The sequence below is a fragment of the Procambarus clarkii genome, chromosome 2, assembly GCF_040958095.1.
Source record: "Procambarus clarkii isolate CNS0578487 chromosome 2, FALCON_Pclarkii_2.0, whole genome shotgun sequence".
NCBI classification, from domain to species: domain Eukaryota; kingdom Metazoa; phylum Arthropoda; class Malacostraca; order Decapoda; family Cambaridae; genus Procambarus; species Procambarus clarkii.
This window is the reverse complement of record NC_091151.1, coordinates 11095824-11115733: the sequence shown is the minus strand read 5'-3', so window position 1 is coordinate 11115733 and position 19910 is coordinate 11095824. Positions and strand designations below refer to the sequence as shown.

Here is a 19910-nt window from a genome sequence, read left to right as displayed (position 1 = left end):
AGCAGCCACTACGGCCAAAGAATGCATCCTGACACATAGGCCTTCTACTAGGTATGTCCCGAAGAGCTACATGAAATACTCAACGAAACCTAAGCCAGATGATAAAACCGTTCCACGAGGTGCAGCTAAATCAACTTTAGGTAGTCCTAAAAGGATCAGTCCTAAGAGGGGACATAGTGTGTTGGACCTGTGGGAAAAGAGGGCACATAGCTGCTAAGTGTCGTGGTAGAACAGGTAACGACCCACGTAGGGAAGTTATGCTGGTGAGTTGCATGGCGCCACCATTCGCCGACCTGTCAGTAGAGAAAAAGAAACCAGTTATTCGCCCCATACACCTCCCAAGGGTATGTGTCAAGTGACCATTCAGGTAAGCCCGTGGTAGTACTCAGAGACAGCGGAGCTGGCCAGTCTCTGATTTTGGAAACATCGTTACCCGAGGGATGGGTAACGATGATGGGAGACAAAAGATTATCTTAGGTGGGTTTCCCTCAACATTGTATGTTGCCCCTTTAGTACAAGTCCATCTAAAGTCACAGTACTTCAGCGGCAAGTGTACATTAGGTGTAATGGACAATCTTCCTATAGAGGAGATTGAGGTTATCTTGGCCGACGACTTGGCCCTAGGTTTGGAGCATAACTATCCCCTGGTAATGGAAGATCCAGCATATGAAGAGGTGAGCCCAGTAGTAGCCGTGGAAATGAGATCCCAGGCTCAATCTCAGGTACCATTGGATTTGAATACCTTGTTTGACTCTCCTTCTACCCCGCAGGCTATAAGTAGCCTTTCACCAGCCGCGTGAAGGGCCACGTGAACGAATGGTTTGGTTGGGTAAATATGGCGTTGTGGCCGCCATTTTCTGTGTGGGGGGGGGGCAGGGGTGAGTGTGGCTGGTAGTGGTAGGATGGGGGGTAGGGACATTGGGGCCTTGATAGTGGGTGGGGCGGGGGTGTTGGTAATGGGGGGCCGAGGGGTCTCTAGATGGGGCCAGCGGGGTGGGGAAGGGGTTGCCAGTTTAGTCATTAAGATATTAATTTGTGGAGATAGGTTATATATGGAAAGGTGTTTAGGAAGGAATAAGAAGTGTTTGTGACTGATGTGAGCATATTGGTTACTGTGTTTCATGTTATAAAGGAGGTAGGTGCTTAAAATGTGTAGAAATTTGTAAATGACGTTAAATGCTTAATAATGTATGAATTAACGGTAAATGACCCCTGGAGATAGATATTCAACAGCAAATTTAGTGGACAGATTTCAGCAGGCAGGCAGAGAGAGGATGGACTGACAAATAGTTAGATTTTTTTTCACAGATATAAACTATAATAATCACATTTATATATTTCAATGTGCGACATTCCTCATTCCCCCCATGCCCTTTTTCTGCCCCAACCCCTACCCAGACCCCTCACTGTTCCTGCACCCCATGCCCTTCCCTGTTTCTCCAGCCTGTGCCCTTCCCAGTTTCCCCACCCCAAGCTCTCCTCCCTACCCCCACCCCCTTCCCACCCGACCCCCCTCCCCAGGAACCCCTCCCCAACCCCTGACCTCCCTGTCAACCCATCCCAGTCTACCCTGCATAACCCAACCCATGACCTCCCACCACAGGCCCCTCCAGGTCCCCCATCCCATGCCCCAACTCACCCCCAACCACAGACCCCCCTCAGCCTCATCATGTCAGACCTCCCTAGCCCCCTTGTTCCAGATCCTCCCAGGCCCCGCACACCCCAGACCCCCCAGGTCCACCTTCCTAGGCTCACACATCCCAGACATTCCTTGCCCCCCAACTCCAGTGGAATCAACATAAACAGAGAATGGACAGAAGAGAGTCAGCTTCAAGGTCATGTACTCGAACATAGATGGGATTACAAACAAGGCTAGTGAACTTAGGGAAAGAACACGCGACGTAAACCCAGATGTAATTGGACTCACAGAAACAAAACTCTCAGGAATCATAACGAGTGCGGTGTTTCCCCAGGACTACACTGTAATAAGGAAAGAGAGGAAAGGTAGGGGAGGAGGCGGAGTGGCTCTACTGATGAGAAAGGAATGGAGTTTCGAGATGTTATTCCAGGCTGCAAAGGGGTCAGAGACTTCATAACAGGCACTATGACGATGGGAGGACCAAGAGTAGTAGTATCAGTGATATATAATCCATCACCAAATGAAATGAGACCCAGGCAAGAGTATGACAGTAACAACATGGCAGTTAACATTATCATTGAGAGAGCAGCCGCTGATGCCTGTAGAACTCGATCCCATCTGCTCATCATGTGGGACTTTAATCATAGAAGGATAGACTGGGAAAACAGAGAACCACATGGAGGTGAGGAAACATGGAGAACAAAACTGCTAGAAGTGACGACTAGAAACTTTTTAAGTCAGCATGTCAAGGGTCCCACGAGAATGAGAGGCAATGATGAACCAACAAGACTCGACCTAGTATTCACTCTGAACGATTCAGACATAAGGGACATCGGTCTTGAAGCCCCCGTGGTATGAGTGATCACAATGTACTGTTGTTTGAATATCTGGTCGTAGAAGGGTTAATGTACTCAAGGAAGGGACCAGAAAGCAAGAGGCCGGCATTCCGGATGGGAAACTATAAGGTGATGAGAAAATTCCTAACTGAAATAGCTTGGGAAACAGAGCTCAGAGGAAAGTCGGTTCAAGACATGATGAACTACATCACACAGAAGTGTAAAGAGGCAGCAGACAAGTTCGTCCCAGTCCAAAATGAAAAAAAATGAAATGCAGATGAGAAACCCATGGTTTAATCAGAGTTGCAAGCTAACAAAGCAACTAAGTAAAAGGCGTGGAGAAACTATAGAAACAACAGAACACTAGACAGCAGAGAAAGATACCAGAGCGCCAGGAATGAATACGTCAAGGTGAGAAGAGAGGTAGAGAGGCAATATGAAAATGACATAGCGAGCAAGGCAAAGACTCCACCCAAACTGCTCTATAGCCACATCAGGAGGAAAACAACAGTGAAGGAACAGGTAATGAAACTGAGGATAGGGGCAGAAAGATTCACTACAAACGACAAGGAAGTGTGCGAGGAACTCAGTAAGAAATTCCATGAAGTCTTCACACCTGAGTAAGGAGAAGTTCCAGAGATAATGGAGGGGAACATCAACCCAGACACCACTAGATGAGTTTGTGATTACCAGTGGGGAGGTCAGGAAGCATTTGATAGATTTGGATGTGACAAAGGCTATAGGCCCGGATGGAATCTCACCATGTATTCTAAAGGAAGGAGCAGAAGCTCTGTGCCTATCACTCTTTATGGTGTACAACAAGTCACTGGTAACAGGTGAACTGCCAAAAATTTGGAAGACGGCAATGTAGTCCCAATATACTAGAAGGGTGATAGGCAGGAGGCACTGAACTACAGGCCAGTGTCCCTAACTTGCATTTCATGTAAGACGATGGAAAAGATTGTGCGAAAAAAGCTTGTGGAACATCTGGAGCAAAGGAACTTTGTAACACAACATCAGCATGGGTTCAGAAATGGCAAATCATGCCTAACAGGATTAATTGAGTTCTATGACCAGGCAACAAAAATCAGGAAAGAGAGAGAGGGCTGGCAGACTGCATATTTCTTGACTGCCAGAAAACTTTTGACACAGTACCACATAAGAGACTAGTGCACAAACTGGAGATGCAGGCAGGAGTGAAAGGGAAGGTACTCCACTGGATAAGAGAGTACCTAAGCAACAGGACACAGCGAGTCACCGTGAGGGGTGAGGTCTCGGAGTGGCGGGGAGTCACCTGTGGAGTCCCACAGGGATCAGTCCTTGGACCTATACTGTTTCTGATATCCGTAAATGATCTCCGAGAAGGAATTGACTCGTTCCTCTCGATGTTTGCCCATGATGCAAAATTAATGAGGATAGTATGAGGCTACAAGATGACCTAGACAAACTGAAGGAATGGTCAGACAAGTTACTACTAAAGTTCAATCCAAGTAAATGTAAGGAAATGAAACTAGGAAGAGGAACTAGGAGGCCAGTCACTGGATACCGAATGGGAGATGAAGTTTTTCACGAAACGGACATAGAGAAAGATTTGGTAGTTGATATCACGCAAAACCTGTCTCCCGAAGCCCACATCAAAAGAATAACATCAGCGGCCTATGCGAGGCTGGCTAACATCAGAAGTGCATTCAGAAACCTGTGTAAGTAATCCTTCAGAACCTTGTATACCACATATTAATTAATTACGCTGCTTATTTCTTTCAGTTTGAGATGTGTTCTTATTGGATTTGTTATTACCGATTAACGACAAACCTTAAACATTGATGCCTTCCTTTGTAGTCATTACTGCGTCGTCACACCTTGGCCTACCCTACCGTAATTACATACTGTTCACAATTGTGCCTTCCTCTTAATTAATCGGTCACTGGGATTCCGGAACATATTTAAAAAACTATAATTATGAAGGTTTTCTAAGTTTATACTTGTTACTTTTATACTTATATCTATACAATAGATATTGGGACTTACTATTACTGACATTATAAATGTATTTAATTGTTGTTAAAGATTCGCTGCCTGGAACGGGGGGTTCCGGGCTATGGTGAGCCCCTAGATGAAAAGTACTTAGTTATGTTATTTGATTTTTAATATTCATTAATCCGCTTACTTGTAACAGTCCGGGACGCTTTATTCTATCAATTATTAATTTGTTTTATTATCCACAGACTGTTGGGGATAGTCTTTATGGTATTCTTATACAGCCCATTTGCGGTTACATTAGTGGTACGGTTGTTGGTTGGTCGTTCAGGATTAAGCCACTCAAGGGGTGGCACGGGCATGCTTCGGCGGAAAAATCGTATGACATTATACAGCTCATTTTATTCTGACTAAACGACCAGTTACAATATGCGGTTGACAGGCCGCATTGACTAATATCAAGTTGATGCGGTGGCCCCCCTTTGCATTTCGGGGGTATGGGTTGTTCTCACATATTCATGCATTAATTGCAGTATATTACACGTTCCTGTGAATTTAACGACGGACTATAGTACATGTCTTCCCATGCTTGGAACATTGGAAGGTCCCATACTCCACTACGTTTCGTGGTAATTGGTCTACAATTTTAACAACCATGTTATCGAACCAGTATTTACCCAAGTCTTTTTAATTTCCTACGCTGTACACGTTCAAGGGAAATTATTTACGTCTATGGTATGACGCAAAAATACAGATTTGCTTATTCTACCTAAGGCACAAATTCATTGCAAGATTAATGGAAGAACACCTCCAGGCGTCTTGTTACTAATGCTTTATTAATATTGCCCAGTGTCCTATTCGCATCAATTACGAACGAGCATGCATTGATCCTTTGGTTAACCATTTTACTAACTGCAATTCCCAGTTCCCTCTCTTCGCTGAATTCCCTCAAGTTCAAGTATGTTCATTGAGATAAGCAATAAATACATCTCAAAGGGATAGAGTAGCTTAGGCTATTTCTACCCCCCCCCCCCCCCCCTCTACTTCAAGTCCCTCAAGGGGCGCACAAATTCAGTGAGTACAAAGAGACATAACAGTACAAGAATCCCATTTAACATTGCATACAGCAAGTACAGCATATATTTGTTACATTCTTGGGGCAAAATTCTTGTAGCTCTGAAGTATACTGTCTATTATACCATTATCACACATCCAAACAATTTGATGTGGTACACTATTTATTTCCTTATTTCTATATTTTTCAATAAGGTGACACTCTAATACATAATGTTCTAAGGTGTGGGCGTACGGCATACTACATAATTTACACTCCTTATCTTTTTTCACTGACATCAACACCGTATTGCCAGATATATTTATATCCTAATCGTAATCTCATGTAAATTGAATCCTTCCAAGTAGATTTTCCTTTACCATAAGTGATGGACGAATTTGTAATTATTATTGAATAATTCTTAAGTGTGTTACTACTGTCCACCATTGCCATTCTCTTTATCATTTCTTCACCCTCCTGAATCACCTTGAGTCTTGTTTTATTTGTTTCAAGGTTAACTGACATACAAAATCAACAAGTGTTTTTCAGTGGCTCTCTTCGCTATGTCATCAACTACCTCATTCAACAGTATTCCCACATGTGATGGGATCCACATGAATCTTACTTTATACCCAGTTTTTTTTTCTAGTCTCTTAACATTCTCTCTACACTCTATCACACTATTCTGATATACTGGGCGTCTGCTATTTAAAGACTCTAACGCTCCTCTGCTGTCAATAAAGAAGCAAGCATTTTTACCACATTTGACTACTTCCTGTAATCCTGCTAATACTCCTTGGAGTTCAGCCTGCGTTCATGAGATATTGTCAGTTAAGCGGCGTCCTATAACAGTATCTACAGTGCCGATGTCAGTGTACTCCCTGATCAAGACTCCACATCCTGCCTTCCCATCCCTAGCTACTGACCCATCACAATATACATGTAGAGTGTTTTCCGTAGGCAGTTTTCTAATTATACAATCATATGTTCCCTCAGTTCACAGAAACGTCTCGGAGGGGGAAACACACACCCCTCGGGACGAGGAGAGCGGCGTGGAACGGCCTGCTCCCACCTGACGCAATCTGATTCAGCGGCCCGCTGCCCATTAATCCTACGAATTTGTTTTTTTTATTTCCCTAGGTTCCTGCTTAGGTACCCTGACTAACATCGGGCTTACCATTAATATGTAATACTAGGCATTTACCCACAGCTTGCGTTAGTGGCAATCTGCCTTACCCGCTGTCTCCTAGACTGGGGAGTGTTACCCGTCTGTCATCACTTAAATTACCCCTAGAGTGTTCTTTTCCCCAATATCTGATCAAGATCAATTCGGCTTGCCCGCCTGGGCGTTGCAGTCTGTAATAACCCACATTGTAATATCTCGCCTTGTATCTATCTCGGCCGCGCACTCCGCTACTACCACTGAGCTAACCGTGCAATCTCCGCTCTTTCTATGGTAATAACTATGGCCAGCAGGCACTCGCCCTTCGGGGGGGGGGGGTCCGGCCAGCTGGCTCTGCGAGTGGGGGTGCAGCGCCGGCCCCTAAGTATTACGCTGTCCGCAGCTACTTACTCTGACTTGTAAGAGTAATGTTAAATTTGCCCTCTAGATGTATTCTACAGCTACTGGTAATTTACGATTTCACATTATGTCTAGGATTGGCGCATTATTTCTGTCATGTGTTAGGCCACTATATGATACTCTATAAGCCCTAATTCTACTTGAAAATTATGTTAAACGTTTGCCTTACTTGTACACATAGTTAATAAGGATTCGGCGTTCTGCAGACCATGTTTTATTTAGTCATATGTATTAATGTTATTAAGTTGTTGTAGTGTAGTCAAGTTATACATGTATATATGCTGTTGTAAATTATACAAGTTACCTGCTTCATTAACATGGTCTGCAAAAAATGATTTATTAGTTAAATTAATTATTTGTTAAATAAATAGGTCCCCATACTGTTGGTGTCTTATTCCTCCATTATCAGAAATATGCAGTTCAGTTTTGGTCGCCAGTATAAATTGGATAATTTTAGATTTAGGAAAGACTTGGGTAAATACTGGTTCGGTAACAGGGTTGTTGATTTGTGGAACCAATTACCGCATAACGGGGTGGAGGTGGGGTCCCTCAAGCGCGGGTTGGACAAGAATATGAGTGGGATTGGGTGGTTATAGATAGGAGCTGCCTGGTATGGGCCAATAGGTCATCTGCAGTTACCTTTGTTCTTATGTTCTAATCAAACCAGCTCCATAACAGGTATAGCCAGCCCTCCAGGCTAAAAACCATCATGAAGACCCCCATCCATCGCCAGATCTCTAGTATCAGCCACTGATACAGATAATGGCTCCAAAGAGCCTCCACTTACGGGCTCACCATAGCCCGTGCTACTGGAACTCATTGTTCTGAGTTAGCGAATCTTAAACAACAAGAAGTAACAAGACACCTGGTGTGGTTCTTCAGCTATATCTAGCTCTGGTTAGGCCCTATTTAGATTATGCAGTTCAGTTTTGGTCACCGTACTATATAGAATGGACATAAAGACACTTGAACGTAGTCCAGCGTAGGATGACTAATTGATGATTGATAAAGATTAAGCCACCCAAGAGGTGGCACGGGCATGAGTAGCCTGTAAGTGATACAATTTTTTTTTCTCAGTATTCTGAGGTTGCATTTAACCATCAAGCTGTTATCTCGGGGGAGGATACTGCTTCACAGTCTTTATGAGGGTGTCCAGCTGCTGGACACCTTTGTTGACCAGGAGAGTGGCTGTGTTGATGGCTTCAGGATGGCCACTGCATGATTCAGGAACTCTTAAAGCTCTTCTAAGGTCATTGGTTGCTTCACATTCCAGAAGATAGTGAAGTAATGGCTTTTCAGTGACAGTTTGGCAGAAGATGCACTCTCTCTGTCGGGATTCACCAATCTCCCAGTTGCATCTGTAACCTAGACGTAGTCTATATAACCTAACTGCTATTTCCCTGTGGATTCCTTTTGGGATATTTAACCTTTCTAATTTGGTTGCCTGAAGATACCATGTTGCAGATGGCGAACCTTCAGCTATTCACTGGTGCAGATCGGCTTTGTTGAGATGTGAGTTTTTTGGTGGTGATGTTTTTTATGTTCTCTAGGCTGGGTTGAATTGTTTTATGTATCACTGGATGACGAGTTGCCAATTTAGCAATTTCATAAGCTTTTTCATTTAATGGGATTCCAATATGGGATGGGATCCAGTTTAAAGTTATGTTGAGTCCTTTGCCTTTAGCGACTGCTCCAAGATACAAAATGGTGGTAATTATTTCCACATTATCTTTCCACTGTTTTTGTCCTAGTATTTGAAGTGCAGCTTTTGAGTCTGTGTGTATGATTGCATTTTGAGTGTTTTGTGCAATCACATATGCAAATGCCTATTGTATGGCAAACAGCTCAGTTTGGGTTGATGATACTAGTCCTCCCAGTCTCCAATATGCCTGTACGCTGGTCGTGCAAAGAGCAGCGCCAGCACTCTCATATTCTGTGTCCACCGATCCGTCTGTGAAGATGTGGGTGGCTCCTGCTACTGCTATGCTATACATTTGCTCTTCTATTATGCGCCTTAGGATTGTCAGATCATAGGCAGCCTTTTTCATTGGGAGACTTTCTATTACTATTTTGAAAGTAGGCTCTTCCCACGGCGCGGAAGGAGTGTAATTTGGGTGTGGATGATCACCCTCTCTATCAAGAATCATGTTTTTTAAATGTAGTCTGTTTAGGATTTTTCCTGCTCTTGCAACCCAAGAGTTTCCATTGTTTTGGCCTAGTCCAACCACCAAAGCCTGCCGTACTGGGATTGGATCAGAAGAAATAATTATCTTACTGATAATTGTAGCTGTCCTTTGTGATATTCTTTCTTGTAGAGAGGGCAAACCCGTCTCCAGTCTAAGAGTTTCAAGCCTGGTCCACATGGGGTCTCCCAGTGCAGCTCTCATAGCATTGTTTTGGGCAACTTCAAGCTTTTTCCGCTGTTGGTGTGATAGATTTGTGATTGCAGGTGCGGCATAATCGATCATTGATCTGACTGCCTGTACATAGTATGTGCGAAGGACTTGCAGATTGGCTCCTCCAGAAAGGGGGGTTAGCGACCTGAGGATTGCCGTCTGGGCCGCAGTTCGCTCTCTCAAGTAAGTGACCTCAGCATTAGAATTCATGTGTGTGATTCCTAGATGATTCCAGGATGATTCCTAGATACTGATAGGTGTCGACCCATTCTATTGGTTGACCCTGTACTGTCAGTTGGATGTTGGGCTTCGCTATTTTTATGGGCATGGCCTTTGACTTTGAGGGGTTGAGTTTGATCCCAAACTCTTTCGGTTGTTTTGCTTTTTTACTGATGCAGTCTAAGCATTTGGGTGCAAGGCGCGCCGCATCCCTTCCTTTTATGATGATGACAAATTCGTCCGCGTAGTTTAGCAGCCTGCAGTGATGTGGGAGTTTCAACCTCATTATTCTTTCCATTAAACAGTTGAAGAGAAGAGGGCTGAGAATACCTCCTTACGGTGTACCATTTTCATGTATTTTGTACTCAGAGACTGTGCCATGAAGTTTTACTCTTGCTTCTCTGTTTATGAGACAGTTTTTGGTCCAGGAGAGCAGGTTGCCTCTGACCTCTTTGTCAATGAGGCAGCAGAGAATAGCTGGGGCGCTAGCCAGTTCAAAGGCTTTTTCGAGGTCCAGGAATATCAGCATTCCTGGTCTGTCATTCAAGTGGGCTAACAGAGTTGTAATACATTCCACTGTGCCAACCCCTCTTCTATAGGCATACATATGGTGCAGTTTAGGCATTTTGTCTGCTCTATTCCAAGCAGAAGGTCTAGTTTGAGAAGTCCAGGCTAAATTAATTAACCTTAGGTATGCAGCGTCTCCCTCTGGGCCAAGGTTTCTAATAATTTTATAGGTTATTTTGTCGGCTCCAGGGGATGTATCCTTGGAGTTTTTCTTAGCCCGATTGAGCTCATCCAGTGTGAAGGGGGCATTAGTGTCAGAGACTTCTTCACATGCTGTAAGGATTCTGTGCCACCTTTCTTCCTCTAGTCCGGTCTGTACTGCTAATACATCTGGTGGAAGTTGATTGCTGGCTGCTCTCTCTGCAAACCTGGTTGCCAGTACTTCGGCTTCCTGTTGAGGATCCTTGGGGTGTGGAGCTTTAGGTGTTTTATTCCCTTTGGCCTGGTGAATTTGGTCTAATCTAATCTAATCTAATCTAAGGTCTAATCTGCCTCCTTGGATGTGGGTAGGTTCATTCTTGTTTAGGATTTGTATTTCTGGAAGCTGGTCCAGTAGATGTGTAATGTGTATGCCGGCTTCATTTGTTTTGTTCGAGCCCAGTGCCAATCGATGATGGGCATTAAAATCTCCACAAATGATTGTGTTTGTTGTTGTCGCGTGTCCAAATAACACAGAGAGATCCATTTCGGCTTGTGGAGACCTGTACACATTGAACACTTCAAGTTTGTTGTATCTTAGCTCAATGGTGACTCCCATTTCCTCTGTCCCTGCTCCACAATTGGGTGGGCTAGTCATGGATTTGGAGATCAGGTCACATTTTACATAAATTGCACATCCCCTGGATTGCCCATTGATCCATGGAAGGAAGAAGCCTCGATAGCCTGAGATTTTAGGTTCTAGTCCGGCTCGAAGCAAGCTCTCCTGTATTATCAGGATGTCTATGCCCTTGGTTGCTGCTATGCATTGCAAGTGTTGCAATTTAGTGCGCAGTCCTTGCGCATTCCATTGCAGGATCTTTAGAATTCTAGGTTCTTGGAATTTGCTGATAATTCCGTGGTATTCATGGAGTCTGATGAACACGCCATGGAAGTTGCAATTGGTGTATAGGTTCTTAGTGGACCTGAAATTTACTCATCAATGTCGCTTTCCGACGAGCTGGACTCGTCGGAAAGCTGGACTCATCTGCTTTTTATGGGGGTGTCTCCTGTCCTGCTTTCTTGACGGTGTGGATATTACATCTTCGAATTTTTTGAGCTTGTGCTCAATTGTCTTCCGAGTCTCTGTGGTTTGCTTGATTCCATGTGAAGACAGCAGACTTTCGATCAACTCAGTGACCAAAGTTTTGAGCATTGGCCAGAGAGCGTCCAGTTCAGTGGGAGCACTATTTAATGTTGTGCAGGTTAGGGGCCTAGTGGCTTTTAGACACTTCTCGGTGGTAACTTTGGCACTGGAATTGCTACTCCTATTGGCCCCAGTGTGCTTGCTGGATGAAATGGGAGGCCGACTGCTTTGAACATGATTCTTGTGTCCTCCATCTTTCTTTTTGTCCTGTACTGTCTTCTCACCCTTCACCATGGCCGATGGTGAAGGGCCATGTGCCCCCTCTTCCTGAATGGGTAGACCCCACGCGGATTTAGTGGGCATGGGAGCTGGTATTCGTTTTGGTGGGGGTTTCGGCTTGGGGGTTCGTGGTGGGGTTCGTTTGAAGCCTTTTGAGCATTTCAAGTTCCAGGCATGATGTGCCTTGGAACAATTTGGGCATTTTGCCTGAACAGGGTGGTTTGCCTTGAATTTATCAATACATGTTTTTGTATCATGGGGCTGGCTGCAGACTCCGCACCTCACTGGGTGTTGGCAGCCATCTTTGTGATGCTCAAATCTCTGACATCTAAAGCATCTTAGGGGTTCTGGGGTGTAAGGCCTGTGTTGGAACACACCCCAGATTCCAAGGTCAAGTTTCTCCGGGATCCGTCCTTTTACTGTGAGAAGGACTTGTCGAGTTTCCTGTTTTGTGGTTCGTACTTGGCATCTCTCTGCTGACACCACATAGTTCAGCTTTTCGAGATGGCCAAGGGCCATATGCAAGGGATAGTGGAGGACAATGATTTTACTTATTTTATCCTCTGGTTTCAGTTCCTCACATTTTGCGTAATTTTTTAGAATCGTAGCGGCCGACTCGTCTTTAGGCCTCAGAATGTATTCTCCTTTGAGATTAGGTTTTGCTCTGACCTGGAGCTGGGGGTACTCTTTTTCCAGGTCCACTACAGTAGCGTCGGAAGACTTACCTTCTGTGTGCTGCACTTTGAAGACTGGAAGCATAGATCTAGTCTGAGGCGCTGGGAGAGCTGGAGAAGCTGGAGAGATTAATGGGCGATGGGTCATCATGGAGTGGCTTGTCCTGTTAGCCTTATTCACGTGATGCCACTCGCCGTCACTTTCGGAACTAGTATCTATTATCGATGATCTTTTCCTACACTGAGCAGCATTGCTGGATCGATTATAAGTCAATTGGAATTCCATGATGGAATTCAAATGATCATTTGTGGAGTGGTCTGGTGAGTGTCGCCCGGGTCATGGGCGGTTCAGGAGTCGGTGTTGAAGTTGACCACCTGGTCGTCCTGGTGGTAGTCTCCGGAGAGGAGGCAGTGAGATTTGCGCTAGTGGCTATGATGGGGGCCAGGCCATTGTCTATGTATAATGCGTTTAGTTCACTGACAAAGCGCTGGTTGTCTGGTCCTGCAAGCCTTTCCGCTTGTTTAAGAAGACCAAGGATAATGCCTGCATTATCCTTGCAGGGGGCTGTGAAGGAGTCTGTGGGACCTTGGGTCCACAATGAGAAGGTAATTGGTAAGACCGGAAAGTCTTCTGGTCGACTAGTGAGAGCTAAGGTGGTGGGTTGAAGGCTTGGGGCTCTGGTCGAGGAAGTAGACGAGTTGTTTCTTTTGGCTTCAACCTGGGCCTTGATGATTTCCTGTCTGCGGGGGCAGCGGTAGGAAATTGCGGGGTGATTGCCATCACAGAGCAAGCAGTGATGTCCTATTTGCCTTATTACGGCATTGTATTGCAACATTCATGCATTGATCCTTTTGTTTTAAATTTTTACTTATCATAACTCCCAGACTTCGCAATTCGACTTCGCAATCTCAACACCATCTAGCTCGTATCTTGTAACGCATTACCAAGCCTCAAAACTTTACATTTATCAGCATTAAACTGCATCTGCCAATCCTTTGACCATTTCAAAACCCTATTTTGATCAACTTGAAGTGATAGTGAGTCTTCTTCCGTGTTAATTTCCCTGCCGATTTTTGAATCATCGGCAAATTTGCAAATGTTGCTACTCAAACGTGAATATAAATCATTGATATATATTATAAACAACAGAGGTCCCAGAGGGGGCTTAGAGCCCTAAGGCTCTAAGCCATCTCATTATTCCCAGTTCTGTTAAGCCAGTATGATGACGAGACCACACACTAGAAAATGAAGTGATCACAGAATCATTCCCTTGGGTAACAAGTTCTTTACAGTACAGTAAAGACTTGTTGGAGATTGATATGGTATAAAATTGAGGTACACCAAATTCAAAGTTGTAGTGAAAATGCAGTAATAAAAACACATTGATCTATAACTTTTATTTTAGGTAATATGTTTATTGACACATAAGATGATCCCAAAACATTCAATGAACATCCACTCCATTACACTTGTTGCTTCTAGAAAACTCATCAGATTCATTCTCAAACTTCACTAACATATTTTGTGGAACTGATGCCTCTTCTGCTTCGTGTTGCTCGCTGGGGCACCGATTAACTCTATCATCAGAGTGCACCTCTTCCTGCCTCTTCATATTTGTAAGTTGACTTTTCTCACACTTGTGAGACGTATCACCTGTATTCACTTTTACACGTTTCTTCATATTTCCACAAAAACTGTAACTTTTGCCACAATCAGGACACTTATGAGGTTCATCGTTCATATGTAGTAACATGTGCCGTTTCATATTGTGATGGTTTTTGAATTGTCTTGCACACTCAGGACACTGGTGAAGCTTATCAGAATGTACCAACAGGTGTCGTTTCAACGTTCCAGAGGACTTGAACCTTTTCTCACACTCCGGACACTCGTGAGGCCTATCTTCTGAATGTACTAACAGGTGATTTTTCAAAATTCTAGGGTCCTTGAACCTTTTCCCACACTCAGGACACTCGTGAGGCCTATCTTCTGAATGTACTAACATGTGATGTCTCAAAGTTCCATCGTTTTTAAATTTTCTTTCACACTTAGGACACTCGTGAGGCCTATCATCCGAATGTATTAACAGATGGTGTCTCAAACCTATAGGTTTCTTGAATTTCTTCTCGCACTTGGGACACTTGTTTGGATTATTTTTAGAATGTACAAACATGTGCCATGTCAAAGTGCTAAGATCCTTGAATTTTGCTGGGCACTCGGGACACTTGTGGGGCTTATCACCAGTACGAATCATTATTTTAGTTGTCATCTCCAAGTTCATATGAAAGCAGTGTTCCCGTAAGTCCAGGAATTATTTAATCTTGACCAAACTAGAAGATGAGATGGCGAAGTTTCGATCCGTCCAGAACCGTTTTCAAGTCAATTGTCATAAGTGCGTAGAGGGGCAGGCATATATAAGGCAAGAGTGAGATGAGGAGCTGGTAAGAGGGGGTGAAAGCTGTTGTTGTTATAGATTTAGCTACTCAGAACGGAGTGTCAATGTAGCTCAGTACAGGAGGTGAGAGAGAGAGAGAGAGAAGATTAAGCCACCCAAAAGGTGGCTTGGGCATGAATAGCCCATAAGTGGAGGCCCTTTTGAGCCATTTTTAGTATCAATAGATGATACTGGAGATCTGTGGAGATGCGACTGCACCCTGCGTGACGGGAGATGTCTCCCGCGAGTACAGGAGGTGAAAGGCAAGAGCAACAAGAAATAAGGTTTGGGTTGGATGAGTGCAAGAAAGATGAGAAAGACAAAAAATAAGAGAGGGGTAAGATTATAAGAAGATAAGAATGAAGGTAACTGCAGAAGGCCTATTGGCCCATACGAGGCAGATTCTATTTATATTCACCCAATCCCACTCATATACATGTCCAACCCACGCTTGAAACAATCGAGCGATTCCACCTTCACTACGTTTCGCGGTAATTGGTTCCCCAAATCAACAACCCTGTTACCGAACCAGTATTTACCGAAGTGTTTCCTAAATATAAATTTATACAATTTATACCCATTGTTTCGTGTTCTTTCATGTGTTGATACTTTTAATAATACCCTATTAATATCCTCTTTGTTATGTCAATTCATCCACTTGTAAACCTCTATCATGTCACCCCTAACTTCGCCTTTCCAGTGAATGCAACTTAAGCTTTGTTAATCTTTGAAAGATTTCTAATTTGGGGAATTAACTTAGTCATCCTTCACTCACCAGACCACTCCACAAGTGATCATTTGAATTTCATCATGGAATTCCAATTGACTTATAATCGACCCAGCAATGCTGCTCAGAGTAGGAAAAGATCATCGATAATGGATACCAGTTCCGAAAGTGACGGCGAGTGGCATCACGTGAATAAGGCTAACAGGACAAGCCACTCCATGACGACCCATCGCCCATTAATCTCTCCAGCTTCTCCAGCTCTCCCAGCGCCTCAGACTAGATCTATGCTTCCAGTCTTCAAAGTGCAGCACACGGAAGGTAAGTCTTCCTACGCTACTGTAGTGGACCTGGAAAAAGAGTACCCCCAGCTCCAGGTCAGAGCAAAACCTAATCTCAAAGGAGAATACATTCTGAGGCCTAAAGACGAGTCGGCCGCTACGATTCTAAAAAATTACGCAAAATGTGAGGAACTGAAACCAGAGGATAAAACAGAGGTACTTCCTTCCCCAGCTCCCAACACTCCTACCATCACTATCTCAGCAGCCGCGCTAGCAAACGTGCTTTCTACAAACGATAACAGCACCACCAACGCTCCTGAAATAGCTACAACCACCAATCAACGACACCTAAACCTACCTAAGGCTGTGAGGCGAAAGACAAAAACGCCCACTACGGAGGTTACGGACTCCTCAGACGAGGAAATCATAGTAGGAGCTCCACCGCCGCATCACAAATACGACACCTACACGGTTCAAGACATCCTCATGGAGGCCACGTCACCAAACTCCAACGACAGCACTGCTCAGCCAAAGTCGCAGGCAAAGAAAAAATGGAAAACCTAGAGGTTCTCTAGACTAATCGGATTTTACCAATAATCTAATTTTACCAATAAGGATCTGAAGAACCTTATTGGTAAAAAGAGAGCGTGGTACAAAAGAATTAAGAATGGGGAATTCCAGTTTAGAACAGGAATTCGTACAACTGGTTAGAAATACTAAAAAAGAGATAAGGAAAGCAAAGTTCGCATAGCAGAGCAAGCAAAGACAAATCCTAAAGGGTTTTTCCAGTTATACCGGACAAAGATTAGGGAGAGGATAGGTCCATTAAAAACTGAGACAGGTCAAATAACAAGTGGAGAGATAATGATGAAGAGATGAGTATTTTTAATAAATATTTTATATCTGTATTTACTAAAGAGGAACTTAACAATATGCCTTCAGCCGAACAAGTATATGTGGGTGGGGACGAGGACAGGTTGACGAGTTTAGCAGTTACCAGGGAGGATGTAATTAAACAAATAGTTAAACTCAAACCAAACAAATCCCCAGGGCCCGATGAAGTGCCAGGGTGCTTAAAGAATGCAAAGAGGAGCTTTCCGACCCACTGACTACCATATTTAATAAATATGGTAGACATATTTATAATATGTCTACCATATTTATTAAATATTTATATATAGATAAATATGGTAGACATATTTATAATATGTCTACCATATTTATTAAATATGGTAGACAGTGGGTCGGAAAGCTCCTCTTTGCAATCTTTAAGCACCCTGGCACTTCATCCGGCCCTGGGGATTTGTTTGGTCTGAGTTTAACTATTTGTTTAATTACATCCTCCCTGGTAACTGCTAAACTCGTCAACCTGTCCTCGTCCCCACCCACATATACTTGTTCGACTGAAGGCATATTGTTAAGTTCCTCTTTAGTAAATTATATTATGGTAGACATATTATAAATATGTCTACCATATTTATAATAAATAATAATAAATATCCGGCCCTGGTGATTTGTTTAGTTTGAGTTTTACTATTTGTTTAAGAACATCCTCCCTGGTACCTGCTAAACTAGTTAACCTGTCCTCGTCCCCACCCACATAGACTTTTTCAGCTGAAGGCATATTGTTAAGTTCCTCTTTAGTATATACAGATATAAAATATTTATTAAAAATACTACTCATCTCTTCATCTCTATCTGATATTTGACCTGTCTCAGTTTTTAATGGACCTATCCTTTCCCTAATTTTTGTCCGGTATAATTGGAAAAACCCTTTAGCATTTGTTTTTTGCTTGCCCTGCTATGCGAACTTCATAGTTTCTTTTTGCTTTCCTTATCTCATTTTTAGTATTTCTAACTAAATAGTTTTAAATATTTCTAAATATTTCTAAATATTTCTAACTAAATAGTTAGAAAATAGTTGCTGTTGCGAATTCGTTGGAACCAGTGGTTAGAGGTGTTTGTTTGGGTTTAAGCTGTTAGTAGATAGTAGTATGGGAATTGATTTGGAGGAAGGAGGTAATAAAAGTATGTGTTCGTGGAAGAAAAGAATTGGCAAAATGATCAGGGAAAGAAAAGGGCCACAAAATAACCATTCACTTAGGGTATATTACACTAACAGTAGAAGTCTAAGAAATAAAATTAACGAATTAAATGCTCTTGTCTGCACAGAAAAAATAGATATTATTGCACTTACCGAAACGTGGATGAATGTAGAAAATAGAGAACTATTAGCTGAATATCAAATAAATGGATTTAAACTACTTCACACAGATAGATATATTAGACGAGGAGGGGGAGTAGCCATATATGTTAGGGACAATTTGAAATGTAGTCTCAAAGAGGGAATCAAAACTGAGCCACACACAGAAACTATTTGGATAGAATTAAACGAAAAAGCAAATAATATTATAATAGGAGTTATATATAGGCCACCAAATTTAGACAATGGAAGCAAAGCATCTATGGGATGAAATATCTAGAGCATCTAGATCTAACAGTCTACCTTTACCTAACAGTCTACCTAACAGTACAGTACCTTTATGTCATGGGTGACTTTAATTTTAGTGGAATAAACTGGGTGAACAAAACAGGGAATAGTGAAGCCGAAGATTTTCTAGAATTAATTGACGATTGCTTTCTTACGCAACACATTAAGGAACCAACGCGGGAAAATAATATTTTAGATTTAGTGTTAACTGACAGGGAAACACAAAGTAATGACATCGAAATAGGGAGTGAGCTAATGAACAGTGATCACAAAGTAATCAGAATTAGCATATAATGGAATAGACCTGTAGGAGAAAATTCTGTTAAAGTGCCAGATTTTCGAAAAGCTGATTTTAATAGCCTAAGAAATTTTTTGGGTCAAATAGATTGGAAAGTCTTGGGTATGGGGTGTGGGCCGGTCTTGGAGCGAGACATGAACCAGCGACAGGTGACGTAAAAGGGGATTTCGATGTGGATTTAATATATAACTTATTTAAGAATATTCTAAACAAAGCACAGGAACGTAATCTACCATACAAGTTGAATTGATCGAATGCTAATGACCCAAAGTGGATAACAAATAATTTAAAGAACCTTATAGGTAAAAAGAGAGCTTGGTAAAAAAGGATTAAGAATGGGGAAGTCAGTTTAGAACAGGAATTCATACAACTGGTTAGAAATGTTGAAAAAGAGATTAGGAAAGCAAAAAGAAACTATGAACTTCGCATAGCAGAGCAAGCAAAGTCAAATCCTAAAGGTTTTTTTCAGTTACATCGAACTAAGACTAGGGAAATCATAGGTCCATTAAAATCTGAGACAGGTCAAATAACGGATAATGACAAGGAGATGAGTAGTATTTTTAACAAATATTTTATATCTGTATTTACTAAAGAAGAACTTAACAATATGCCTTCAGCCGAACAAGTCTATGTGGGTGGGGATGAGGACAGGTTGACTAGTTTAGCAGTTACCAGGGAGGATGTAATTAAACAATTAGAAAAACTCAAACCAAACAAATCCCCAGGGCCGGATGAAGTGTTTGCCAGGGTGCTTAAAGAATGCAAAGAGGAGCTTTCCGAGCTACTGTCTACCATATTTAATAAATCAATAGAGTCAGGCAGAGTGCCAGAGTCATGGAAGGTAGCTAATGTGGTACCAATTTTTAAGAAAGGAGATAGATCACTTGCGTCAAACTATCGGCCAATTTTTTTTTTTTGAGATATATACAAGAGTTGTTACATTCTTGTACAGCCACTAGTACGCGTAGCGTTTTGGGCAGGTCCCTGGAATACGATCCCCTGCCGCGAAGAATCGTTTTTTCATCCAAGTACACATTTTACTGTTGCGTTAAACAGAGGCTACAGTTAAGGAATTGCGCCCAGTAAATCCTCCCCGGCCAGGATACGAACCCATGACATAGCACTCGCGGAACGCCAGGCGAGTGTCTTACCACTACACCACGGAGACTGTAAATTAGC

The 19910-nt window shown here is 42.8% G+C and overlaps 1 protein-coding gene across 1 annotated transcript; it reads right to left on the bottom strand.

Moving 5' to 3' along the window:
• Positions 1-13950: 13950 nt before the first annotated feature.
• LOC138367356 (zinc finger protein 626-like) lies at positions 13951-14772 on the bottom strand. Its single transcript, XM_069328832.1, has one exon. It carries the CDS (start codon positions 14770-14772, stop codon positions 13951-13953), a length of 822 nt encoding a protein of 273 aa, XP_069184933.1.
• Positions 14773-19910: the final 5138 nt, after the last annotated feature.

Excerpts from the sequence above, each read along its gene's own strand:
- LOC138367356 (XM_069328832.1), bottom strand. The coding sequence starts at position 14,772 with ATGACAACTAAAATAATGATTCGTACTGGTGATAAGCCCCACAAGTGT.